Source organism: Felis catus, chromosome B4 (assembly GCF_018350175.1).
Source record: "Felis catus isolate Fca126 chromosome B4, F.catus_Fca126_mat1.0, whole genome shotgun sequence".
NCBI classification, from domain to species: Eukaryota; Metazoa; Chordata; class Mammalia; order Carnivora; family Felidae; genus Felis; species Felis catus.
The window spans coordinates 139,024,197-139,050,338 of NC_058374.1; the positions used below are offsets into that span (position 1 = coordinate 139,024,197).

General features: G+C 57.1%; 1 protein-coding gene and 1 long non-coding RNA gene across 10 annotated transcripts in view; one reads left to right on the plus strand and one right to left on the minus strand.

The window, feature by feature from the left end:
• Positions 1-26,142, plus strand: part of TBC1D22A (TBC1 domain family member 22A) — a 326,941-nt gene that overhangs the window by 109,596 nt on the left and 191,203 nt on the right. For all 8 annotated transcript variants that reach the window (XM_019835740.3, XM_019835736.3, XM_019835738.3 and 5 more), the window contains one exon: positions 17,124-17,238. In XM_019835740.3, coding sequence (XP_019691299.2) covers positions 17,124-17,238 — 115 coding nt within the window. The remainder of the gene's footprint in view (positions 1-17,123; positions 17,239-26,142) is intronic.
• On the minus strand, positions 15,020-21,982 carry LOC109501859. 2 transcript variants are annotated; one of them, XR_002160198.3, is made up of 3 exons: positions 20,717-21,982; positions 15,960-16,134; positions 15,020-15,679 (listed from the first exon to the last, which is right to left on the minus strand). It is a non-coding gene; the product is annotated as an uncharacterized LOC109501859 (long non-coding RNA). The 2 variants fall into 2 exon arrangements; XR_002160199.2 differs by having other exon boundaries at positions 15,956-16,134.

A 26,142-nucleotide genomic window follows, 5' to 3' on the forward strand; every position in this document is an offset into this window, starting at 1 on the left:
CGTCATTTTTGTATTTTTCCTACCACTTGACACGTCGCTCGTAGAGTAGAGCTCGCAGGGTCGTGGCGGCTCGGCTCAGAGGGGTCTGCCGCAGACAGCAGGCGGCCTGGCGGGACGGGGGTGCGTTCCTGTCTCCCGCACGGGCTCCCCCCGGCGGTGAGGCGGCTTTGCCGCTGTGCTTGGCGTCACCCCCCGCGGCCCCGGCTGCCGCTGTAGCTTCCCCGCACCGCGTTTCCCTTCCACGTGCAGGAGTGAGGAGGGCGCGCCCCTCCCCTTGCCGCTCTTCCCTAGAAGGTGCTCCCAGTACCTGTGCTTCTGTCCCGCGGGCCGGAACTTAGTCACGTGGTTGTACTTGACCGTCTGGAACCGGACAGCGTGACTCGGATTTTAGCTGGTTCGTGTGCCTCGCTGACGTCTGGGCCTTCTGACCGCCCAGAAGAAGGGTTTCGGCACATCCCCCATCTACCCACGCTTTCCTGTCCCTTCAGTGGGGGATGCGCAGTCTGCTCGGTTCGCCACCCGCCCCCCCCCCCCCCCCCAACTGTCCGCTTCCTCCTGTGGGGTTTGTTGAGATCTGGTGGCCGGACAGTAAAATGTACCCGTTGTAAGTGTGCATTTAGATTGGTTTTGACACCTGTGCTTGGGACTATGACAGCCACTTGAATCACGATAGAACACTTCCATCACCCTGAAAAGTGGGCTCGCTTCCTTTGCCGTCAGCCTCCTGTCCCCACCCCTGCCCGTGTAAGTCCTGATCTGCTTTCTGTGTCTCTGGAGCTTTGCCTTTTAAGAATTGCACGCAAACGGAATCCCACAAATTCCAGACTTTCGTGAGTGCCTTCTCTTAGTGCTTAGACGCTTGTCCACGTTGTCGCACTGCTGCTGGGTAGGACGCTGTTGTTGGACGTGTCCTGGCATGGTGACCCGTTTGTCGGTTGATGGACACCTGGGCTCTTTCCAAGCGTGGGTCTTCACACAAAAAAAATGTGCTACAAACCTTTGTGTGGAGATCTAGTGAAGGCCCCTGCTCGCCCCTCTGCGGCGAGGACCTAGGAGCAGGGTGCTTGTGTGGTGTAAGTGGGTGTCTGTCCACTTCATTAGAGACCGCCAAACGATTCTCCAAGGTGGCCGTACCGGTCGGCGTGCCCACCAGCGGTGCGTGGGAGGTCTTGTGCTGTATCCTTAGCGGTACTCGGTACCGGCAGGCTTTTTAATGTCAGCCGTTTTCTGGCGGGTGTGTGATGGTATCTTGCGGGCTTATAACTTGCCTTTCCCTGGTGACTGATGTCGTGCGTCGTTACGTGTGCTGGTTTGCCACACGCGGGTCTTTGATGGAGGGTCCGTTCCGTTTGTTGCTCGCCGTTGAATTGCTTTTAGAATCTTCAGCCTGCCTGTTCTCTGGGCTAGCTCGGCCCGGAAATCCCTGTTTTATGGGAGCTCAGCTAGATTCAGGGGCCTCAGGCTCGCCTACCTGCCGAGAGGGAGGCCTGGAAGTGAGTGGAGTGGATGGAGTCGGGCTGGATGGCCGTCACCCGGCGGTTCTCGGCCAGAGAGCAGAGGCGCAGCCTCGGTCAGGGGGTCACCGCCCCCCGCCCGTCCCCACGGTGGAGCGGGCCCCAGGGGACAGCAGACCTCCGCGGTGTCTGTTTCGGCCGAGCTCTGGTGCGAGAGCTGCACGTGCCGTAGAGCCAGCTGCTCCGAACAGCTGACCGGATCCCCGTCTCTCCCTCGCCCGTGACCCCTGAGGGTCTGGGTCCCTCTGGGCCTTCAGACCTTACCTGGGAGGTTGCCTCATCAGACGCGCCGTGCCTGCAACGCTTCCTACCCCATTCACGCCTGGTGTGTGCGGCCTGACTGCTTGTTCGTGACGCCACTCGCTCACCCTGTTTGTCGGCTCCCGGAGAGCAGGGCTGGGGCCCTCGAGGTGTCGGTGCCCAGAGCATCTCCTGGAACCTCATGGGAGTCAGAAGATGTTGTCGAAATTGGTAATTACTGTTTTTATCCGATGTCATTGTTTGAAAGTAAAATTCGTAAGTTTTTGGCTGCTTGTGTTTTTGGTCTCCTGTCCGGTGTTGAGCTCACTCAATCTATTACATGAAAACACACAAGTTCTGACCTGTGGGCCCGTGGCTACCATGGAGGGTGCAGTGAGTTTATTAGGGGAATGATATTCAAATATCCCTACTGGGCCTTTTCTACTGATAAGTTTATCGTCTACCAAGTGACTTTTCCTTCGTGGTTATTATATTATCTGCCCTCTGGTTATCTGCTTCTTAGAGCAATGTCACAAATTAGGGAAATAAGATGCTTTTTCCAGTTAGCCACGGAGAAGCGATGTCTCGTTACATTTAAACAGACGCGGAGGATAATGAAACATGCAGGCTTTTAAAACCACATTATTTACGTGCAATTCTTAGAATTAGCGTGACAAGCTTTCCCTGGTCCTGAAGGATGGGCATTTTCTAGACGGCAAATAGCAGCGGTCGTTCAGAGTGGACTCTTACTGCGACCGTGCGCTTGGCGTAGACTGATTGTGTCTGGAGCCGCGTGGGCCCGCCCACAGCAGAGCCGGTGGTGGCCGGGAGGAAGACCGCCTCTGGAGGCCCCGGAGTTGGCTCTGGGGCCACATCGAAGTGGGTTTGTGACGCTTGCATCTGGAGGACCACTCCTCAGCAGCCCGCTGTGCTTGGCCGGCCCCCTGACCCCCCCCCCCTGCCCCCCCCTCAGCTGAGCGGGCCAGCCTCACCTGCTCCTGCCCCGGTGACCCAGGAGCGCCCTTGTGTCTCCCGCTCTAGCCCCCGGGTGGGGTTGTGGCAACTGCCCTTTCAGAGTCCCTGTCCCCTTAGACCACCCTCGGAGGGGCGGCGGCCTTCACGCCCGTGGTCTCCATCCCTGCTGCCCGGTAGGCATCTGCTGGTGAGAGTCAGTGCATCTGTGAACCGTCTGCTGGGATTCTGGCCACGGCTGAGGCCCCCGCTGGTCTGCTAGGACCGCGCGGGCTGTGAGGGCAGGACCCGGGGCCCTTGTGTCCCCCGGTCCCCGCAGCCTGGCGCCGGGGCAGCGGATGAGTGAGTGACACAGTAGAGCGCACGCTCGTCACGTGTGGGCGTTCTGCAGGTCCTTCCACGTGCGAGGTGACACCGGAGGGTCCTCACGGCCTGGACGCGTGGGTGGTGGTCGGTGTCCCACCTGTCCACGGCCTCTCACCCCTCGTCTCTTCATTCGGGCTCCTCACTGGGCCTCTGCCCGCCAGCGGTGGGAATGCGGTTTGCGAGAGCCCAGGAAGTACTTGGGTGTTTTGTAATCAGTCCACCGAAGTCTCCTCGTACGTGTTTCGGGAATCGGGTCCGTAGATCTTTCTTCTCCTGTCTCTTTGTTTTTCTGGTAAAATCTACCAGAGCAGAGGGATTTCTGTAACGTTTATGTTCACATTTAAGGAAATAAAGAGAAATTAACGTACAGGTGCCCACCGTTAGCTGAAGAAAGAGCAAGAACTGGCATCTGTGACGTCCCCTCTGTGTCCCTCCCACATGTCTCCCGTCTCCCAGCCAGTGACTGTCTTCCTGCCTCTCTGTATGGTTTTATCATGTGTTTGTATGCGTATGCATGTTTTTGCCCTTTATGGTTTTTATTTTTTAATGGGATTATTCTAAGTATATGTGTGGTTGCCCTTTATATGACAGCATTTGGGTTTTTTTTTTCCCCCGCATTTGAGAGAGAGACAGACAGACAGACAGAGTGCAAGCAGGGAAGGGGCAGAGAGAGAGGGAGACACAGAATCTGAAGCAGGCTGCAGGCTCCGAGCTGGCAGCACAGAGCCCGACGCGGGACCTGAACTCACGGATCGTGAAATCATGACCCGAGCCAAAGTTGGACCCTCAACTGACCGAGTCACCCAGGCACCCCAAGACAGCATTTGGTTTTAAGCGTTACCCGTCAGTGCCTGTGGTTGGAGGTCACTTCTCAGTGCTGTGTTGCTTTCCGCTGCTCAGTCTGTGCCCTGAGCCCTCCAGTCTCGTGTTGCTTGAGCATTTGGGCCAAGTTCATCGCTGTGTGTTTTCTCAGGGCGTCGCTGTGCACGTGCCTCTGTGCCTCTGTGCGTGCGTGAATGCGTGCACCTGTGTGTGTGTGTGCGCGCGCGTGTGGAGAGGCCCCGGGGGCGGGCGCTGGGATCGCACTGGGTCACACCAGGCGGTCGTGCTGGGGGGGTGCCCCATGCTGACCCTCACCACCACATGGGATTGTGAGGCCGGGTCCCCTGCTCCGGCCAGGGGTATGAGGTGCGTCCCGTTGGGCTTTTCACTTGAACCTCCGTGAGTGCGGATGAAGTGAAGTATTTTTTCTTCGGTTTCTTGCCCATTTGTGTTTCTTCTCTGGTGAAATGCTTCTGTTCCCTGTTCCTGGGGTGCTGGTGTCTGGTTGGTTCTGCCGACGGAAAGGAGTTCCTGATCTGTTCAGGGTGCTGAGTCCGTTGTGGGTGTGGATGCACCCGGGAGCCCCCTTCAGTTAGTGGCTTGTTCTTCACTCGTGGTGACGAGAAATTCTGAATTTACCGCCGCCCATTCCCCCGTCTTCTCCTTTACGCGTATGCTTGTTTGTGTCCTAAGACCTCTTTTTCAACCTCGAGATTTCAGAGAAGTCTTAGCTCTCTCCCAGATTTTTAAAGTTTTGCCTTTTACATTTAGTGCCACAGTCTGTTTGGAATCCACTCTGCGTGGTTCGCCGCGGTCGGCTGCTTTCTGAGCACACGTCCCTCCAGGAGAAGCCGCCCGCGCCGATCAGCTCTGTGCTACGTCAGAATCCCGCACACGTTGGGCTCCTTCTGGGCTCCTCTGGGCCGCCGCTCTGTCTGTCCATTGTCCCTGTTCCGGCTTCCTCCCGTCTAGGTGTCCTGGTCTCGCTGTCTTGCTGTCTTGCGGGCCAGGCTGCCCGAGCCTGGCTGTTGTTATGGGCCGTCATATAAATGTGAAATCAGCTTGTTACAGCTTCGTGTAAATTCTGGAAATCACGCCGAATATGCCGATCAGTCGGGGAGAACTCACATTTTGTTTCTGTGTTCGTTCAGCTCTCCTCATCTTTTATTTCTAGACAGTGTTCTTTTTCTTGTCTTGCATTGATACTCTCTAGAAAGGCTGTTGACTTTTGCCAGTGAACCTTCTACCTGGCAAGTCTTACCTTGTTCCCCAAGTCAAGTATCTTATGTGTAGATGTGGTTGAGGCTTTACAGAAGTTAATCGTATTACTTTGTGAATAGTGGCAGTTTCTTTTTTTCTGTTTTGCTCTATATTTTTCTTTCTTATTTGTTTTGTTGTTTGTTTGTATTGTTTTTTCTTTTTTTTGCTGGCTCAGACTTCTTACCACAACCAAACACAGTGGGGGAAGCAGGTATCCTGCTGTCACTGCTGGTCACATTGTGCCGACTTGGGATATTTTCTCTAGGCGTTACAGGTGCTCTTTATCACGTGAGGGATGGTGCCTTGCTCGTGGTTTTAAAGTCACAAATGGTGCTGAGCGACATGAGGCGCTGTGCCCATCATCTGATAGGAGAATACATTCTTGCTCCTTTATCCTCTAAATGTGGTGGATTTTATTCCTGGCCTTCCTGGCACTGAGGCAACTGATCCGAGGTAAACTCGGGTTGTGTGGGGTGGACGGGTTCAGTGACTTCAGGAGCAGGTAGGTGGTCGTCTCACGGGCCACGCTGCCAGAGGCGAAGTCTGGTGGCTCCTGCGTTTGAAAAATGCTTCTTTCTGACTGGCCCCCAGTCATTCTTGCCGCTGTGACATGTGGCCGTGTCTGTTGTGTTGAATGTTTGGTCAGGTGACAGTGATACTGTGATGTTGTGTTTGACAGTGTTGCTTCTTTTCTGTCCTTCAGTTTTGAGCATAGTGAGACGTCTGGGTCGGCTCACCTATCAAACACCTGCCTTGAGCACAGAGCGTGGGGCATAAATCGTCACATTTGAAGAAGGTCAATGTCAAGTCATTCAAACGCCACAGGTGGCACCATTGCTGGCTTTAAGAGAGTCCTATGTTATTAACCACGTCGCGGCAAATAATCAGGGGCAGTCCTGGTGTATATCTTATGTGATAGGTGGTTGCCTTTTATTTATTTTTTAACATTTTAATTAAAAATTTTTTTTAATGTTTTATTTTTGAGAGAGAGACAAAGTGCAAGCAAGCAGGGGAGGGGCAGGGGAAGAGGGAGACACAGAATCCGAAGCAGGTTCCAGGCTCCAGGCTCTGAGCTGTCAGCACAGAGCCCGACGCGGGGCTCGAACCCACGAACCGCGACATCATGACCTGAGCGGAAGTCGGACGCTCAACCGACTGAGCCGCCCAGGTGCCCCAGGTGGTTGCCTTTCAATGCACATTTTGGATTTGTCACGGGCTCTAACTTGGTGTCATTCGTCAGGTGTTAGAACTCACGTGGTGGCGGTGTTCCTTGGATTGTGTTGCAAACACTTGCGATGTAATAATTTCTTCTTTCTGGGCCACGTTGCTCCGGGGTTTCCGGGGACGTGGCCCCCGCGGCTCTCCCAGCACAACTGCGGATCTGCTGTTGCCCTCTGCCCAGAAGTTATCTCCAAGGTGCTTGCTGTGCTGTGAAGTCACACAGCTCATGCCTATAGTGCCGTGTTTTCAGATTTCTGAAATCAGTTTTGTGGGTCCTCGTGAGCACAGCGACGTTTTACATTTACGTGGATTTCATCTTGTAGAACGCAGAGTGGCTCGGCGCCCCGAGCGCCCCAAGCGCTGCCCCGGTCCCACCTGGGGGGCCGTGGAGGGCGCCGCAGGTTTGCAGAGTGGAGCCAGGCAGTGCTGCCCTCCCGGGAACCTTCTGCGCAAGAAAGTCTTTCAGCTTTTTAGGAAAAAAATCTTTCTTGGTTGCTCAGGTGTCTGAAGTTTGGCCAGTGGACCGGGAGTGCCGGTCACATTTTCATTTTTCCAGCCCTGGTGGTAACAAGTAAGGGCAACTTGTTTTATGACTGCAGTTCAGCATAAATTGATCCGTAGAAAAGGTACTTCCGGAAGAGTTTAAAGTTGGAACTACATTTAATGAATTCCTGCTCTGTAACAAAGACGAGAACATCAGGACCGTGGGCAGAACTTGAATAGCCTGTAAGGCCCAAGGCGTGTTCATTGTTTTTTTAAATTTTTTAAAATTTTTATTTAACATTTATTTATTTTTGAGACAGAGCATGAATGGGGGAGGGCCAGAGAGAGAGAGGGAGACACAGGATCTGAAACGGGCTCCAGGCTCAGAGCTGTCAGCACAGAGCCCGACGCGGGGCTCGAACCCACGGACCGCGAGATCGTGACCTGAGCCGAAGTCGGACGGTTCACCGACCGAGCCCCCCAGGCGCCCTGCAGGGCGTGTTCATTGTTAGAGCCGATGCAGCTCGTTCTGTTTTCACTCACCATCTCGGCACGTGGGGCGTCCTGCCTTTATTGTCCTGTGGCCGGTGATACCGCCGCCGAAGCTGATGGCACGACATTGACTCCACATTTACTCGGGCCCGTGTGCTGTGACCACCTCTCTCCCCCTCCCCGGGGTGCTCCTGCCTGCCCTGCCCCCGCTGGTCCTGCGCCAGCCAGTGCCACCTTTCTGGCCACAGCCGCTGGCAGGTCACCCGGCCCTCTGGCAGACCACGCTGTGGGGCCGTGACCCCCTGAAGAAGTGCCAGGGGGTGCTCCGCGTCCTCAGCATCGTGCCGTCGAAGGGCAGGGTACCTGAAACAGTAGAGACGCCATCAAGTCTCCAGGAAAACAGCGTGTGTGGTGCCGAACGTTCTTGCCGTGCGCGGAGTCTGGGAAGACAGCCCCAGGGAGGGTGCTTTGTGGGGACGCTTGAATTTGGAGGGTAACCCTGAATTGCTGGTGGTCCCCATTTCCGAGTTCTGGGGAGCGTCCGTGTCCTGACCTGGCCCCTCAGAAACCTTGTGGGAAGAATGTTCCCAAACCCAGCCTGGGCCGCCCCGCCTCCCTGGTGCACCCACCTTGTGCAGGCAGGCAAGGCAGGCCTGGGCTGGGGTGCCTGTGGTCTGGCAGTGTAGACGGGGCTCTGCCGGAGGATGAGCTAGAGCCCCAAGCCCAGCTGCCTGGGCACGTGGCGGGAAGCTCCCGTGGCAGTGCCCCGCGGCCTCCCTGTGCTGGCCCCGGGGGCCGGGCTGGCCGGGCGCTGGCTCCACGCTCCTGAGGCCGCTGGCCAGCTGGCTGGGTCTCTCCTCCCGATTCCTGGCTTGGCCCCTCTGGCTTTTGATCCTTGATTTTGGTGAACTGCTGTCTCTTCTTGCTTTTTGCCCTGGGGGACTTCGCATTAGCTCTGGCCTCTGGGGGCTCCTCTGGGCCTGGGCCCCGGGGGAGCTCTGGGGAATCGGGCTCTGTTATGGGGTCTGGGGCAGTGAAGGGTCTGGCGGTGGCCTGGAACGACCTATTCTCCCGGCACCTTCCTCCTTAGGGTGGGGTGGCGGGGGGCACGCAGGAGTCACTTTTCCTTGCGGTTGTTCCGTTGCTGTTGCGGGGGCGCCTCGGTAGAGGATGAGACACGAACGTCCCTCACAAGATTTCTCTCGGATTCTGCTTTTAGCTGAGACCGTGTGAGGGAACCACAGGGCGCTGGGGCTGGAGAAGCCGGCAGGAGCGAGTGCCTGCCCCCAGCTCGTCTCCAGGCCCGTCGGGGGCTGTAAATTCAAGGGAACTGGTGCTTAATCTGTACCCCTTTGAAGGGTCATGTTGTGAACTTTGAAAGCACCTGCTTGGGAAAGGTGATAGGAAGGCATTTCCTTGTGATACCTTTCACCAGCCTGAGAGCAAAAGCTTGGAAAGGGCTCCACGCAGGCTTTGAACAGGAACCGCAGGTGTTTGATGCGGGTTAGGAGCCCGCGGCCCGCGGCATGGGGAACGGGGTCCTTTTTCCTCGTGACTCGCTCTGAGCAACGTCTGATCTGTGGGCAGCTCATTATGATGGCCATCAAATGGCAAAATATTTTCGGGGTGACCCTCAGAGGTCCGGTCCCGATGTGCTCACGGTCACGTGCGCTTTCCTGGTCTGTGAGGCGGTGATGGATGCTCAGGCGGGGAGCACTGTAGCTCGAGCCATCACAGATCTTGTTATGAGCTGGGCTGAGGTCGAGGTGAGCTGTCGGTGGGGGGGAGGCAGTGGGGGCGCTGGGGCCCCACGGGACGATGTCAGGTGAGTTGGGGAGGGAGTTCTGAATGATTCTGAATGACTTGGACTCAAACCTGTGCTAGTTTTTGTGATTTCAAGTGAAAGCAAAGCAGGGGTGCCCGGGGCTCAGTCGGTTGAGCGTCTGACTCTTGGTTTTGGCTCAGGTCGTGACCTCACGGTTTTGTGGGTTCGAGCCCCATGTTGGGCTCGGCGCTGAGAGCACGGTGCCTGCTTGGGATTCTCCCTCTCTCTCTCTCTCTCTCTCTCTCTTCCCCTTCCTTGCTCATGTGTACGTGTGCGTGTGCTCTCTCTCTTTTTCTCTCTAAATATATAACTTAAAGCAAAGGAAACTCATGAAGTGTTTTAAGGCAAAAAAAAAAAAAAAAAAATACAGGATAAATCCTAGTAAGAAGAAGAAAAGAGAGAAAGCAGCCCTCAGCCCGATAGCTGCACATGTCGTGTCTGAGGAGGCCTCGGCGGCCCGGCCTGTGGTCGCGGCCTTCCTGCCTGCATGGCCTCTGGTGGGCGAGTTAGTTTTGCTGCCTGTAGATTTAGGTCTGTGCCTGGGGTCCTGCAGCAGCCCTGTCTCCTCGGGCCACTGGGCCCCTGTCCCATTCCGGTTTCTGCAGCCAGCCCCCCTGGACGGGAGCGGGGATGGGAGCCGGAAGGGGGGGCCTGCCCACGGCTGGAGCCGGGGGAACCTCTGTGGTTCCGCGGCTGGGGCCACGGGTGTGCCTGGGGGCCCTTGGGGGGGGGTGCTGGGATTCTTGCTGCCCCACACTTCCTGCAGGCCCCCTCCGCCCGGCTGCCTGGCGCCCCTCCACGTGACGCCGTCCTCAGCTTGCAGGCGGCCGGGACTTAATGCTGCTCTGGTCTGGATCTGTGGGCTCCCAGTGGCACCAGGCGTTCTCTCTACGCGGAAGTCTTTTCTGCGTTACTGCAATTAACGGGAAGCTTTTCCTCGGGGGTCTAGACGAGGCTGATCTGTGTGTCACCTTGTAAAAGAGATGCTTCTGCCTGCCACCGTAGAGGGATGGCTGCCGTCTGGCCCCGCTGCCGGCGGGACAGGGCGCGTGGGACCGGAGCTGCTGGCGAGGGCTGGTGCCGGGCCTTGACCTGCGTGGCTTCCTGGCGTGTCCCTGGCGCGGCAGGACAGTCTGACGGGACGAACAGATGCTGAGGGACGTGTAGGCCAGCTGTTTACCTTCTCTTCCCCCTTTCTTGCCGAGGAAACATAAATCCGTGTTTTTTAAAATTGTTCTTTATTTTCTGAATTAACGGGAAATGGCTCTGGGTGCCACTCTGTACGGACAGCAAGGACTGAGAGTGCTCGCCCAGAAGAGACGCCGGGATGTGGGTCGCGTGAGCCTCCTCGTGACCAGGGGACGTGGCTCGGTTGGCGTGGACGTTGGCGTGGATGTCGGCGTGCGCCCAGCACCGCGGTGGCCTCTCGTGCCGCTGTCTGCAGTCAGGCCAGGTGGGCCTGGGGGCGGCACATTCCCCGAGCAGGAGGGTGCTGGGCGCTTCCAGAAGGCGGACCTGGTGCCGAGGGGGCGGCCGTGAGCGCTTTGCCTGGCGCAGCCTCCACAAGCCCGCACCTTGACTCCTGGCTCGGAGACGGGACCATCTCCGCATGAGGAACATGAAGTCCGCGCATGGGACCAAGCGATCGTGCGCGGAGAGATCTCTGTGACTCGACTCGCTGGCTTCGGAGCCCCTGCTGTCCCCTGCCTCTGGGTGCACCCAGCTTGGCGCTCTGCCCCTCCTCCCTCCTGAAGAAGTCGTCATCGGCCTTCACTTCCCTGTTTGCCTGTCGTCTCCTCTTCCAAGCCCGCCGGCACCACACGCTGCTCGCACCTCTTCCCCTCGCTGGGGTTGCTTCTCTGCGCCTGAGTCCGTTTCGCCTCTCCGACAAGCGAGGGGCCCGAGGTCCCAACTGGCTGGCCTCTGGGGAGCTGGGTCTGGAGCATCACTTGATGGAGAAACGGAAGGGAAGGAGCTGGCCGAAATCCCGGGCTGGCCCGAGCCGTTACCGGAACGGGAAGGTCAGCGCCCAGCAGCGGCACAGGCCTTGGAGAGCAAGGGCACGTGGAGGGTCAGATTGAAGGGTGGGGGGACCCGGATCATTCACGCCTCTGTTAGGCCAGCGAGGGTTCTAGGGTTTTCCTCCGTGCCTGTCACGGGGCAGCACTGAGGGCACAGCTGTGAATGGGATGCGGGAGGACCTTCCTCGGGTGGGGGGGGGGGTGGGATCCCGCGGAAGTGGGTGGGGGCCGCAGGCTGGGAAGAGGGGTGCTGTTCTGGCTGGGCTGGTGAAGGAAGCTGTCTCTCAGGAGGCGGCGTTTGAACTCACACCTAAATGCTGGAGATCGGGGGTGCCCTGGGAGGTCTGGCTGCGAGCAGGGCGTTGCGACAAGTTCAAGAGCAGAGGCCGCGAGGGGGACAGAAGTGGCGGCTTTGGCAAGCGAGGACCCAGTGGAGGCGATGAGGTGGGGGAAGGGAGGGGCAGGCCAGGCTCCTTGGGGTCACGGCCAACAGTCTGCATTCACCCTCCCCGTCTTGGGCAGACAGCGTGACTGACAGACGGACGGACGGCGTGGCCCGATGTGTCAGCAGCTCCCTCTGCCGCCCTGGGGGGTGTCGAGTACGGGGTGTCAGCAGGGAGGCCAGCTGGGAGAGTGTCACAGGGGACCCAACGTGAGATGACGGCCCCTAAGCTGGCGGCCGTGAAGCCGAGAGAACGGGCTGGGGCCGGACGCTCTTCAGAGGCTGCTCTGTAGGTGAAGCCACCAGGAGGCCCCTACTGTCCGCGGCCTCTCGGCCAGACCTCTGGGGGCAGTGATGACCTGCGTGTGCTCAGTGGCGAGCCGGATTTGCGTCCGGTGTCCCAAACCTCCCCGGGCAGTGCTCTTTCGGGATGTTAGCCTGCCTGACGTGGTGAAAGCCATTTTTGTTCACGATTGAGCCACTTGTCCCTTTACTTACACATTACCGGGATTAAAGCCTTAAAAGTATAATTTGCAGGTTATCAAGAGAGATCAAGGGGAGTTAAATCTAAATAGTCCGAGCTAACTGATCGCTTTCCTTGATGGGAGAGCTGAGTTCCTAAAACTTCCCCCCCAAAGTGATACAGATACGGAGCGCTGTCCTCAAGGGTGTGAGCGTGTGGGCCGGCCCGCGTCCCCGGAGCGCGCACGGCGGTGCAGATTGGAGGGCCGGGAGGGGCGGGGGTCGGCTCCTTCACAGACGGCGCTTTGGGAGCCCTCGAGCTGCGTGTTGGTGACCGAACGGCCGCACTGTCGGCTCCCGCTGCCGCCTCCCTCGTTCGGCCGTGTTCGCCGGGCGCGTTTGCCCCGGGGTGCTTTCCTCGGTTCCCCCACGCTGTGTCCAGTGGAGCCCGGTCCATCTCGGGACGGCTTGCTCGAGACTGTGCGCGAGGGAAGCTTTGGGGCTGAGTCAGGAGCCCGGGCCTGCGGCTTTCTCAGCCCTCCCGTGGCCGCCGGGCTGGGAGTCACGAGGAGGCCACACCAGCTGCCTGCACGGGTGCCGGGTGCCCTGGGACGCCTCGGGTCCCTGCACGCGCCCTGCTGGGCGGGGCTCGTGGGGCCTCCGCACCCACTTGTCTTCAGTGCCTGGGCTGCCGGGGGAAAGCGTGCATTCGTGCTTGTGAGCAGGTTTAGGGGTGTGCATGTGTGCGTGAGAGAGAGAGGGGAGAGAGAGGAGCTCTCTGAGAGTGTGGGCGGGCTTGAAGGGTGGGCGGGCTCCCGTGCTGACGTCACCACCTCCCAGGTGAGGCTGCAGAGCAGGAAAGGAGATTCCTGTGTGCTGAGCTCTGGCTTCTCCTCCAGGCCACACACGCGCACACACACACTGCACCCGCACATGCATGCCCATGCACCACACACCTGCGTGCACACACGTACCACATGCCCACGCACACGTGTACATATGCACACGCACCACAGACCAGCGCCTGCACGCACATGCGCCACACGCAGGCACGTACCCCCTATCTGTGCACACACACGCGTGCACACCAGGCCCCCTTAATGACCAGGTCCCCGCTGGGCCTTGGGCAGGTGGGAAGCAATTAGATGCAGTTTGCTCCCCAGGGGCTCCTACACCTTGCTCGCTCTTTTCTTGCTAAACAAGTAACGTTTTTTGATTTTTTTCTCCTGTTAGATGTACATGTGAAAAAAAGTGTACCGGTGGTGGCATTTCATAAGCCTTGCAAGGCCGCCGTTTAGTCGCACTTCTGGCGTGACCCCTGGCTCTGCTGCTCTGGGTAAAGTGCTCAGCCCGTAGTGCCTCAGCTCTCTCGTGTGTGTTAGTTGTCTGCCCCTGCGTCACAGCATCGCCACAAACCCAGTGCTTAAAACAACACACACTTGTTCATGTCTGTTGTCTTATGGTTCCTGTGGGTCAGGAGTCTGGGCGTGTCTTAGCTCGGGGTCTCCCCGGGTGCCAGTCAGGTGATATCTGGGCTGCAGACTCATCTGCGGCTCGACTGGGAAAGGATCAGCTTCCAGACTCACGTGGCTGCCGGCAGGATTTGGTTGCTTGTAGAGCCGGGGCCTCGGTTTCCTGCCGGTTCTCAGCCACCCTCAGCCGAGAACGGCCCTTTCCATGTGCGGCTCTCGGTGTGGTAGCAGGGAGAGCGTCTCCTGGCGGGATGGGTTGTGCTCTCAGGTGACAGAATTGTGCAGAGCAGGTCGTGGGGCTGCCCACGCTCAAGGGGGTGAGGTCACACCAGGAGGTGGGGGACACAGGGCCATCTTGGGTCTGTCTGCTGCATCCTCAGAAAGTGGGGGAGTAAGCATACCCACCTCCAAGATTAGGGGGGCACTTGGGGCACCCAGGGGCTCAGTCGGTTGAGCATCCGACTCCGGCTCAGGTCACGATCTCACGGTCCGTGAGTTTGAGCCCCACGTTGGGCTCTATCCTGACAGCTCAGAGCCTGGAGCCTCTTCGGATTCTGTGTCTCCCTCTCTCTCTGCCCCTCCCCCACTCACACTCTGTCTCTGTCTTTCTCAAAACTAAATAAGCATTAAAAAAACATTAGAAAAAAGGACTAGAGGGGGATTAGAGGAGCTAACTGAAGGTGGTTAGGATGATGAGCATTTAATAAACGTTAGCTGCTATCGCTGTGAGGTTGCTTTCTGAAGCCCACGTACGCATCGTGGCATTCGGGGCCGTCCCCAGTGGCTCCTTCCTGCCCTCCTTCGCCCTCAGTGGCCCCCAGAATGCACTCGTGTGTTTCTGCTTTGTCCGTCTGTGCAGACCATACCCTTGTGGAGTCCTTCCATCCGCGAGTTTGTGGGGCTGACGGGGGTCATTTGCTCCCAGCCCGCCCCAGGCCTGGCCGTCGTGTGACAGCCACAGAGGCTTTTGCTCCTGGCCTGAGGCCTCTGACCTGGCGGGCACTGCAGACACGGCCCCTTGCACTGTGTGGGTGCCTGTTGTGGGTGCCCTGGCTCCTCTGGAAACTTCTTCTAGGGCAGGCTGACCTGTCTCTGGGTGCCCTGCCTAGGGGACAAGGGCCATGTTGGCAATGACTGAAAGGTGGCCTGAGCCCCATCCTTGGGTGCCCCTGGGGCTGTCTGCGCAACACCCTCTGCAGGGGTGAGGGCCAGAGCAAGTACAGTCACCTCTCTCGGCCCCCTTGCCTCACCTGTGGCTCTCAGGTTGAGGCTGACCAGTGAGCTGGTGGTGGGAATGCACCTTCCCCGCCAGGCCTTGCGATCCTTGGCCGTGTTGTGACTGAGCACGCATGCAAGTGAGTTTCCCACCCTGCTGGTCATCTTTGCTAGAACTTTCCAGCACGGGGTAGAAATCTGCCAGTGAGCTGTACGCATACTTCTGGGTTTTCTTAGCGAGGAGAGGCCTAGCTGGCCTTCACGGCAGCCCAGCTGGCCACACGCTCTGTGTGCTGAACTGTCATAAGTGTGTCCCGCTTGGCTGTTCCTGCTTGGCTGTTCCCGCTTGTCCCCGTGTGGCCTGAGCTGCTGGCTCCGGGCCCTGAAGCAGGCTTCCCGCCCAGTGGTTCTGGGGGCAGCCGGGTCTCCTCACGCTGGTGTGGTCTCTGTGCCTTGGCTTCCATAGCCTGTCCCCACCCTGTCCATGGTGAGGAAAGGCCACGCACAGTTGTGACGCCGTCTCAGGCTTCCCTGGTGCCCGGGCAGGGCTGTGACTGCTCAGAGGTGCTAAGGTCTGCGAGAGGGGTCCTGTCCCGCGCGGACCCTGCTCCGTGTCCGTCCTCTGTGCCACTGCGTGGACTCGTCCGGCGTTGCTTCCAGCCTCAGCGGGCGATGTGCCGTCGCGGGAGCACGCGTCAGCCCTCTTGTGTCCACGCAGGAGAAATGCCAACCTCAGCGGGTGATGTGCCGTCGCGGGAGCACGCGTCAGCCCTCTGGTGTCCGCGCAGGAGAAATGCCAGATGGTGCTGTGGGCCAAGCGACTTTTGTCTTTTGCTCTTGTTTGAATATTCTTTCCAGGTCTCCCTGGAAGGCTGTTGGTGTAAGATGAAAACCGTGTGTGAATGCGTGTGCGTGAAGGTGTTACTCATTCGGCAGACATTTATCTGCTGCCCAGTGGGACGGGCTCCGTGCCAAGGTGCCCCTCCACTTACGTGGAGCGGGCCCCGTGGGGGGCGTCCCAGGGTGGGCCCCGTGGGGGCCAGGATTCCAGGGCCAGCTGTGCTGCGCGCTGACCGTGGGCTCCGTGTGAGGAGACTTCCCCGTCCCGGTCCCGGGCCCCCCGCTGCAGAACTGGCTTGGTGACTTACCCACCTGGGGATGTAGACCACCAGCTCAGTGATGTCCAGGCGGGACAGGGGTTTGCCTCCTTGGGTGCAAGGCTCGTTCTTGTTCTGCAGGCTCGACTTGTTTGGAAACGATGCGGCTCATGCTTGTCGTGCCTGCGCCCCACGCCTCCGTAGCATGAGGCCCGTTCAGCAGTTCTGTCCTGTAAGGAGAGAGAGGGGGCTCAGCTCCTCCTGTGTCCTTGGCCTGGGTCCTCGAACGGCTCGTGGGAGTGTGTGTGAGGGGGAGCTGCTGGAGTAGGGCGTTGCGGATGGTGATCGCTTTCCAGGGGTTAAAGAAAACATCCATTAAAACAAAAATCCCCAAAACCGAGCACGTGGATACAGAGAACGGATCCGTGGTTGTCAGAGGTGGGGGCGGGGGTGGGTGAGATGGGTGAGGGGGGTCAAAATAAAAGAAGTCACGGGACGTGATGTGCAGTATGGGGTCTACAGTTCCAGTGCGCTGCATACGTCAGAGATGCTAAGAGATCTTAGGAGTCTTATTACAAGAAAAGAAAACTTCTAACTATGTACGGTAACAGGTTGTTAACCAGACTTGATGTGGTGAGTGTTTTGTAATATTTACAAATATGGGGTCACTGTTCAAATATCATAGACCTGGAACTAGGATAATGTTATACGTTAGTTCTACCTGATTTAAAACGATGTGTTTGCCTTACGAGGGAAATTCAGAGCATTCACCCACACAACTCCCTCTCCCCTCCCACCTCCCTGCCACACTCCCTTCCTTCTCTCCGTCACCCATCCATCCAATGTGCACCTGCTTCTCATCCCCCCCTGCCCCCCCGATCCCTACACCGCCAAGGGAGTGCTCCCTGAGACAGTCCCGGGCAGGCACGTGTCCCCTGTGCCCACGGCGTGGAGGGCCAGCTGTCCCCTGTGAGAGTCAGCTCGTGCGGGAGGGCAGCGCCTGGGGGTCGCCGACAGACGGCAGTTGCTTGTGAGTCGGTAAGATATTCAGATAAATTGGAATTTTATGAAAAAGTCAAGAAGAATTAGTATTTTTTAACATTTGTATTTTTAATATCAGGGAAACATTGGCCGTGTAGCTTTTGAGTGAATGTGCATACATTTTAAAGCGTCTGACGTGTTTACTTTTGGCTTTACCACCTGTTCAATTTTCTTGCAGATTTTTGAAAGGATATTGTTTATTTGGGCAATCCGTCACCCTGCCAGTGGATACGTCCAGGGGATCAATGACCTCGTCACCCCTTTCTTTGTCGTCTTCATGTGCGAACACATAGGTAAGACCACATCATGATGCTTTCTCTCACAGGCATTGACCACGAACTTTGGTGGCCTTACCGTGTCACTGTGTGTAATTACACCCATATTGAGAATTGCTGTTAACGTTATAATGACAACTAATAATGGAGACTAATCGTTCTCTCATTTCTGCCAGCTTTGAAAAAAGTCTCTAAATCCAGTCGCTTCACTACTGGAGACGTTAAGATGCAGCTTTTATTATTGCCATAATCTTTTTTAATAATACGTGAGGAGAAGCGTGATCTCTTTGAGCAGCGTCGTTTTGTTCTGATGGCCAGAGCACCGCCTTTCAGGGTGTGGATTTGAGTGGATCGGGTCAAGGGGATAGGATGGTAGTTGAATGTCCGGCTTACAAGCTAAAACCTGGATGGACCCTCTTCCATCATATTCTGCGGCACACTGTCTCCTTCCTACCTTTGATCCACCGGTAACGGCTCATTTTACGGGAAGTTTAACGACGTGCAAATCAGCCGGTTTAATGGAGACTTAGGTTGGGTGATGGGGTTTCTCTTTGAGGTGTGCGTATTTTTCTCCCGTTTATGTTACAGCGGCCAACTGTAATGTAACCTGCTTTGAACATATGTCACGTTAAAAACAAAATCGTGATTAGAACCTAAGTGCGGGATCTATGTTTTAGTTTCTCTGTGGGTAAGCAATAGACAAACACGGAGGGAGGGATTTCCTGTTTGGTTATAGCATTTTTACTTAAAACCGAGTTTCGTTTGTCTCCGCACGAACCCTCGTGACTTGGCGTTTGTGTGTCTTTATGAGACTGTGTGTTCAGCCACTTCAGTCTCCAGTGGGCTTCAGAGGCTCCTCGTTCTGTGCTCTGAGAGATGAGGTCTGGCCGGGAAGGATTATCCTCTCAGGACGGGAACGTGCCCATTCAGTGCGTTTTATTGCAACCTCTCACACTTTGTTTGAGTTGCTGATTGCATAGGAGGACTTTCCATTGCTAAGCGACTAATGAGAACAGCCTCCGCTCCCTCCCTAATCATCTCTTAAGTAGGGGAGCGGCCGGCTGCGGAGAGCAGAGAGCACTCGCCTTCCTGCTTCTTACTCCCTCATTTGACAGATAATGAAAATGTTCCTAATGATCCTAGAGCAGTAGGACCTGTCGGTAGACTTCGGAGTTGTTAATTGAAAGAAGAAGTTCAGCTGAGATGTGATTAGAGAATTGATATTCTGTGCTAAATAGACCGTTTAATTAATGTGGTAAGTAAGTTTGTCTTAACTACTTTACCACCAACTTGTGTCGTAAGACCCGAGCGATCCTGTCTGCATTTGCCTGAATTATCAGCGAAATAGGGTGAAGGGACATGGGATAATCGTCTGGAAGAGAGAGGAACTGGGGAAAATGGAATTTGTGTCCTCAGTGAAGCTCAGAGAGACTGTGCCTGCCTTCCTGTACCTGCCCTCCCCCCACCAGCATACGCACACGCACACACACATGCACACACACACGCTGAGTGGATGTACAGGGTGGTTTTGGAACACTTGTGTGAAACACACCATTCATTTCTGGCAGTTGACCATGTCATTAAGTGCACATACTGTACTCTTTGGTCCTGGCTTTCAGATACGATTGGTGGACTTGAGTCCTTTTAGGTCTTGCCGCCCAGGCTTGAGAGTGTTCATCGTGCTGGTCCAAGCGCCCGTCTCGTTACCGTGCACAGCCTCATGTCTGCGTGAGTGGCCTGGAGCTCTGCCCAGCAGCCTCCTGGGCAGAAGTGCGGTCATTCACAGAGACCTTCCCGGAGCGTGTGCTGCAGTGCTCGTCTTGTGCAGAGCACCGAGGTGTGGAGACCATGTCCGTCCATGTCACCAGTGTCACGCGGGCACCTTCTGGCCCTCTGCAGGGTGGTAGGGATGCGGTTCCCTGCCCCCTTGGAGCCCGTGGTTCCAGCTGGAAGACAGGTTTGAAATGTGTCGCGAAGACATTGAATGAAAATGATCAGATCTTTGTGTTGTCCCGAGGTGTCAGGGGGTGCGGGCTAGGGGTCGGAGGAGCCCTCCCAGATGGTGACATTCCCAGTGCGCCTTGTGGGATGGGCAGGGATGTCCTGTGGAGAGAGTGGCGGGGGTGCGGTGGAGCGGCCGGAGGAAGTGCTGTGATCTGGGGACGGTGGTGACTGAGGACAGACAGAGCCACTGGGGGGACACTGGAAAGTCTGGGTGAGTCCCAGTGTACAGGAGCACGGGCGAGCCCCCGGTGGCATGCAGCTAAAGGGTGCCGTGCTCAGGTCCTGCCTGGCCTCGTCCACTCTGGCCATGGGGAGGTGCTCTGGGGTGCTCGCAGGCTGGTTGGGGGGTGCACACCGTCAGCCAGCGGGTTGTGTGCTGTCTTGTGGGGGGTTTTAAGCAGGTAAACCTTAGATGCCGGGCTTGCTGAATATCTTGAAGCTAAGGTTTTTCCTTCTGAGGGTGGAACTTGGTGACAGGATCCTGTGGCTTGGATTCCTGAGCGTCCCAGCAGGACTTTGGGGTCAGCATCCTGTTCTAACACGACTGTCAGACTCTTGAAGTGCCGGTGGCATGGGGAGTAGCCCGCATGTGACCGCCTCCCCAAAGCTACACTTTATGCATTTCTCGGGGTGGGCCTGTGTTGCTGTGGTTTTCGTCTCTTCTGAGTGGAACTCTGGGAAACGGTCCCTGTTAACCGAGGGGATGAGAAGCCCTCTGGCGTGAGATCCGTCCAGGGGCCTCAGGCTGTGCCAGGCAGCACTGCCAGGCCTGATAGGAGCTGGACTTTTACCCTGGAGTGTTTGTTTTGGGTCCCCAGCTCCGGGCCCGCTGTGCACCTGCTGGTTCACGAGGGAGGAGGGGACTCTGACACAGAGCTCCAGTGACCGCGATGTCCCAGGCGGGGAGCAGGCATGGGGAGCAGCAAGCGTCCTGACTTTGCAGGTCCTGAAAGAGAGGGATGGGAAGTGAACGGCAGCTCACACACCTGGGGCTGACGGACGGGCTCTGATTTGGACCTGGGCCCATCAAGTAGATCGAGTGCTTCCTGGATGTTCTTGGCAGAGGGTTGGTTCGTCTTCATCAAGAGGCCGGCCAGGATGATGAGGGACAGGCACAACTTGCAGAGAGGAAAGAAATGCTCAGGGAACACGGGAAAACCGGAAGCAAGGGGGGAAGCAGGCGCAGCCTGCATATGGGACGGCGTGGAGGTGGTCCAGTGGCCCTGACTGGTCTCACGGGGCCGTCAGTGCCACCCTGGGATGGATCAGAGACGCATGCCACCAGCTGAGGTCTCCTTGCGGAGCACCTCACGCCCCTGGGGAAAGGCGGTTTGGTCCCACTTTCAGACGATACACATCCCCAAATGCAGGTTCAGCACACGTACATGTGCACGCTCACACGGGGCACACACAGACACGCGTGCCCGTGCACACACGCGGTGCCCGCCGGCCACAACCTCTCCAAGTAAACGTGGAACAGATCCTTGACTACCTTCGAATGGGCCCATCGTCTTGGACGGGCTCCGGAGGTGCCGTCAGCCTCAGGAAGGAAGGTTGGGGGAGGAGGTCAGGAGGCTTCTCATGATCTCAGAGGTAGGGGTAGCAGGGTGCAGAGCTCCTCCAGACGTGGAGCGTGGTAAATACAGCCGCTTAGGCGGCACCAAAGCCTAGGGGCTCCCCGTGAGTGGGGTGTCGCAACCGGAGTGTATAATGTGCTCAGAACAGTCATGGAAGAGGGCTCTGTGCCAGGAAGGTTTGGGAATTTATGAATTTAAGGGGTTGAAGCTTCAGGGGTAAGAAGCCGTAGGCGCTTGAGTGCTGGGTTTGCTGCACGTGCGTGAGCCGTTCTAGGTCTGAGCCACGGCTGGGAGCCCGGTCTTGCAGACTGCCTCCGTGACCCAGAGGCCTGGCGGAGTGCACGGGGCTGTCCAGCCCGCACCCCTGCTAGGGGTTTCGCCTCCCTCCTGAAACCGCATGGGACACGTTCTTGTTGTACCTTTTGGAAGGTCACTACAGCTTTGGCCTTAGTTCAGGTCCCCGAGGAAGGCAGGTGTAGGGTGAGGCTGAGAGAAGACGGGACAGGGCACACAGGGAGGCATCGCGGGCTGACGGGAGCGGGCCCAGAGGCAGGCCAAGGCAGGGCCGGCCCCGTGAGGCGGTGAGGAGGGTGACGCAGAGGGCGTGGGGGTGACTGGAGCGGGGGAGGAGAAGTCTGGCCTGTTCCCGGGGTCCTGGGCACCAAGGGGGATGTGCTGTCATTGTCCCGGGCAGGCTGTAGCCTAGAAGCAGGTGGTTGAGAGGTGGGACGACGCCTGTGGGCTAGGACACGTCTGTCTGGAGTGTGGGAAAGAGGGTTGCGTTGGTGGTGGTACTGGGAGTTGTTGCCCTGGCGTGGCTGCTGAGCGTCGCGGGTCTGGAGGTGCTTCTCCAGGGGCAGAGTCCCACGTGGGACCTGAACGTGGCGGCCGTCCTGCTGTCCCGTGGGGAGGTTTGCGGCTCTTTCCCATGAGGGAGCCTGGCTGCCTGGGTTCAGAGCCGGGTTCTGCCCCTCACCCGCCGCACGGGGCCTTTGTGTAGACGTGGGAACTGGGGACGGAACGGCACCGATGGCCGTGGTTGCCGTGTGGCCCGAGCGAGTTCCCATGTGAAGAGCTCAGAGCCCCGGGTGCGAGTGCTGCGTGTCCAGAAAGTGTGCTGCTGCGGCTGTAGCTGTCGTGTCCCTTCGCTGTCTCGGCCCGTGGCTTTCCTCCTTGGGTCCACGTTCCGGGGACAGAAAGGGGGAACTGGTGAAGGACACAGGCCACAGGCCAAAGGGCCCTGCCAGTGGAGCCTGTCTGTTCCCCGGGCCTTCCTGAAACGGCTCTGCTGGCTGCAGGGGTGCTGCTGAGCGAGACTCTTGCCGTCCTCCTCTGGAGGGCAGGGGACGGGAGGGGCAGCGGGGCAGGCGGGGATGTGCGTGCCAAGAGGGACAAGGGGCGGTGGTGGAATCAGGGAAGAAGTGGTTTTAGAGGCAGGAAGAAGGCCTGGGGTGACGTGTCCCCCAAGTCAAGGGAGGGGACAGTTTCAGGGAGGCAGTGGTCTGTGGATTCTGGTGCCACAGAGGTGCAGACTGGGGACTGACCGAAAGGCTGGCCGGCGAGGGTGGTCTGCCCAGACTGGGCCGCAGAGCGGTGGCCGGTCGGTCTGGACACAGGTTGACTGCCCTGCGCATGGGAGTGGCCGAGTGGGAGCTCCTCACCAAGAGCGTTGGACAGGGTCCTCCACGGGCCTGTCACGTCCTTGGGTAACGGGCGGCTGGTCTTATTGATCTGGAGTTGAGCTGCGACGCTGTGTCGGGTTCCGGTGTGCGGCACGGCGATTTGGTATCTGTGTGGGCCGCGGGATGATCACCGCTGAGGGTCTGTTTGCCTCCGTCACCACAGACAGTTCCAGAATTGCTTTTGCTGGCGATGAGATCTCTTCCGTCTCTCGGCATAGCACCTTTCAGATAACGCATCATAGTGTTAACTGGGGTCCCTGGGACTTTATTTCGTAGCTGGACATTTGTACCTTTGACCCCCTTCGCCCATCTTGCCCCCCCCCCCCCGCCCCAACCTTCTTTCAGAGAACTTTTCATCGTGGAAAGTGTTCACATCTGAAGCTCACAGAACACTAGCTCGAGGGAGCTCCGCCTACTGTCTTCTGGCTTCGAGGATCGTCCGCGGTCCACTTGCCTTGTGTCCTCTCCTTCCACCCGCTCCTGACCCCCACCCAGTTTCTGCTGTTACTCCTGCTCCCTGACCCCCACCCAGTCACTGTTACTCCTTAAAAAATAGCTTTATTGAAATATGGTTTCAATACCACAAAACTCACCCACCTTGAGTGAAAAGTTCAGTGGTATTTAGAATATTCGCACAGTGCAACTATCACCACAATTTAAGAATATTTGCACCGGGGCGCCTGGGTGGCTCAGTCGGTTGGGCGGCCGACTTCGGCTCAGGTCATGATCTCACAGTCCGTGAGTTCGAGCCCCGCGTCGGGCTCTGTGCTGACAGCTCGGAGCCTGGAGCCTGTTTCGGATTCTGTGTCTCCCTCTCTCTGACCCTCCCCCGTTCATGCTCTGTCTCTCTGTCTCAAAAAAATAAATAAACGTTAAAAAAAAAATTTAAAATAAAAAAAAAGAATATTTGCACCATCCTGTACTGACGGGGGTCGCTCCCCGTCTGCCCCCTCCGCCAGCCCTGCGCGAACGCTGATCTGCTTTCTGCCTACGGAGATTGCCTCTTTTGGACGCTTCGTGTAAATGGAATCGCACGATGTGGGACGTTCAAGGTCCACACGTGTACCATGAGTGAGCCCTTCCGGCCTTTTTATAGTCAGATGACCTCTCCTTATGCTATAGGACACATTTTGTTTATCCCTATTTCCACGGACAGACGTTTGCGTTCTTTATTCTTTTTGCTTATTATGAATAACGCTGCAGTGAACCTGTGCGTGCAAGTTTTAGACTGAACGTGTTTTCGTTTCTCTTGGCTACAGACCTTGAGGTCATAGGGGCTGCGCCATCTGACACCCCCGCCCCCCTCCCCCCGCCAGTGTGGGAGGGTTCCCATGGGCCCACGTCCTTGCCGACACCGCTACTGTGTTTTATTTATAAAATGCGGGGGACGTTACGTTATGTCCCCTACTACCGCTGACTACTGGGAGACCCTGCCGTGTCCTGTCTCCTCTCCTCGGAGCCCTGTCGATTCGGCTCCTTGAAGCAGGGACTGTGTCTTTTGGGCACCGTGCTTGGCGCAGAGTGCAAGTTCAGCACGCCCCGTATTGAGCCGGGTCCCTGCGGGGTTCTGTGCGTTGGTTGGGCAGTTAGAAAACCCGCTCTTCTCGACAAGGGCAACCTGTGCCTCTGTCTCTTTGCAGCTGGGCAGGGAGGGCTGGGGAAGAGGGCCGGGGAGGGCTCCATCCCTGCACTCACCCCTCCCACCGGAGGGGGCGCTGCTTGGCTTGGGGAGAGTCTTGCACCGGCCCGGGCCCCCCTTCTGTGGAGTCACGGTGGAGGCACCGTGTCCGCTGTTCAGGGACTTCCCGTGGTGAGCCCTCCTGCACGCCGCCTCCCGTCCTCGGCCGGGCCTTGGGGCCGCCCGCGCCTCTTTCCTGGGCTGCTGGTTGGGAAGCAGATCCGGCTCCAGTGTCTTTCCCTCTGGGTGTGGGTCCACATGTGGGTCCTGCTGGATCTGCACTGGGGGGCGGGGGTAGGGCTCCCCTGGCCGTGAGCCTGAGCTGCGTTTTTCCACCTGACCTCTGGGTTGCGCCCCTGATGGTGGCTTGTGACTGATTTCTGTGGTTCCTGTGCCTGTGTGTGTCCCTAGCCGGCGAGCACGGGATGGGACCGGCCTGCATCGGCCTCCGGGGTACCTGCTGTTTGGGCGTCGTTCCTCTTTTTCCTGTGCCTTGTAATTGCTTAGTCAAGAGTATATTGTATGTAAAATTCTGTTTTGTGCTTTTTCCCCATTTAACCTTACAATGAACTTTCCCTTACAGTATGAAGAAATCTTTGTAAAGATCATGTCTACCTCTCGCACATAATATTCTATTGAGATAATACAACACAATTCATGAAACCCTTCTGCTGTTGTTGGACTTAGTTTTTTTAGGCTGTTTCCCTCCAGGCATGGTGTGATTTTAAAGTACAGCCTGTGTTTTTTCAAGCCGCAACCGTCATATTCCTTTTAACAGAAAACGTCAAATTTGATTTAAAATTAAGAACCATTGCCTCACCTTGCCTTGTGCAGTTTAAGCACATTTAGTTGAAGCGTTTGCAGCAGAGCAAAACCCAAGCAGCATCCCCCCCCCCCCCCCCAACATCTGTGCTGTTCTGTCTGGAAACGGTCCTGGCACGTCGGATGGACGCTCAGGCTGGTTGCTTACGGATTGGGTCCCGCGGGAACAACGGGCGGGCGGCGCCTTGGACGGTGAGGCGTGTTTGTCACTTGGTTCTTAGTGTCAGCACTTGTAAGCTTTGATCAGCTTGATTTTGTATGTCGTTTTCTCTTAAAAGAAATTAAAGCAAATGTGGGAAGGAACTGGAATAAACAGTGTATTTACTTAAGAATATTGAGAACGTGTATTTTTATATTCCCATATGTAAGTCAGAATCTCAGAAGTGCAGGTGGTTTTTCAGCCTGTTAGTTTTTCCCGGAGAAGACGTTCAGCACGCGCTTCGAGGGGACCAGGGTGCGTGGGGCTGGACCTCGTGGACAGCCGCTCGGGACACGTGGGGTGTGCGACTCACTGAGCGGTAGCGGTGTGGCCCTTCTCTTGCCTGTTTCCACTCTCAGGGTGTAAACTGGGCTGTGGTGACGGTGGGGGAGAAAGTTGCTGCTACTGAATTAGTTCTGGAAATCGTCGCCCTGACTTTCCTTGTTTGCATTTGAGTCTTGTCTCCTCGCACTTGGGTTTCTCCACACGTTCCGTGAACTGGAGCGGCTGCGAGGCGCGTCTCCTGCCTGACTTCCTTAAGTGTTCGCCGTGGCTCGGGTACCTTGTGTCCTCGGTTGTTCCCAGAAACTGTCTGAAGGTGGGGTTTCCTGTGGCAGTTCTGGTTCCATGTGGGGAACGTGGGGGCAGGGGGCCCAGGAACCAGGCTGTTAGTCCCGGAAAGGGGAGGGTGTGCGTTTTGCGGCCCCTGCGGTGACGATCGGGTGCCCATGTCCTTGCAGAGCCTGTGACTCATGTGGAGTCATATTTTCTATTTAGAAACATGTTGATAAATTAATGGATTTCTTGTCAGAAGTTAGAAAACTCAGTAACAGTGTGGGTCCACGTCCCAGAAGCTGTCACTGGGACATTTGCTAATTTCTTTATGGTCTTCTTGTCAGTGTCCTTTTTTACACGGTAGCAGTTATGTTATGCATGCACATTTTAATATTGCCTTTTGCT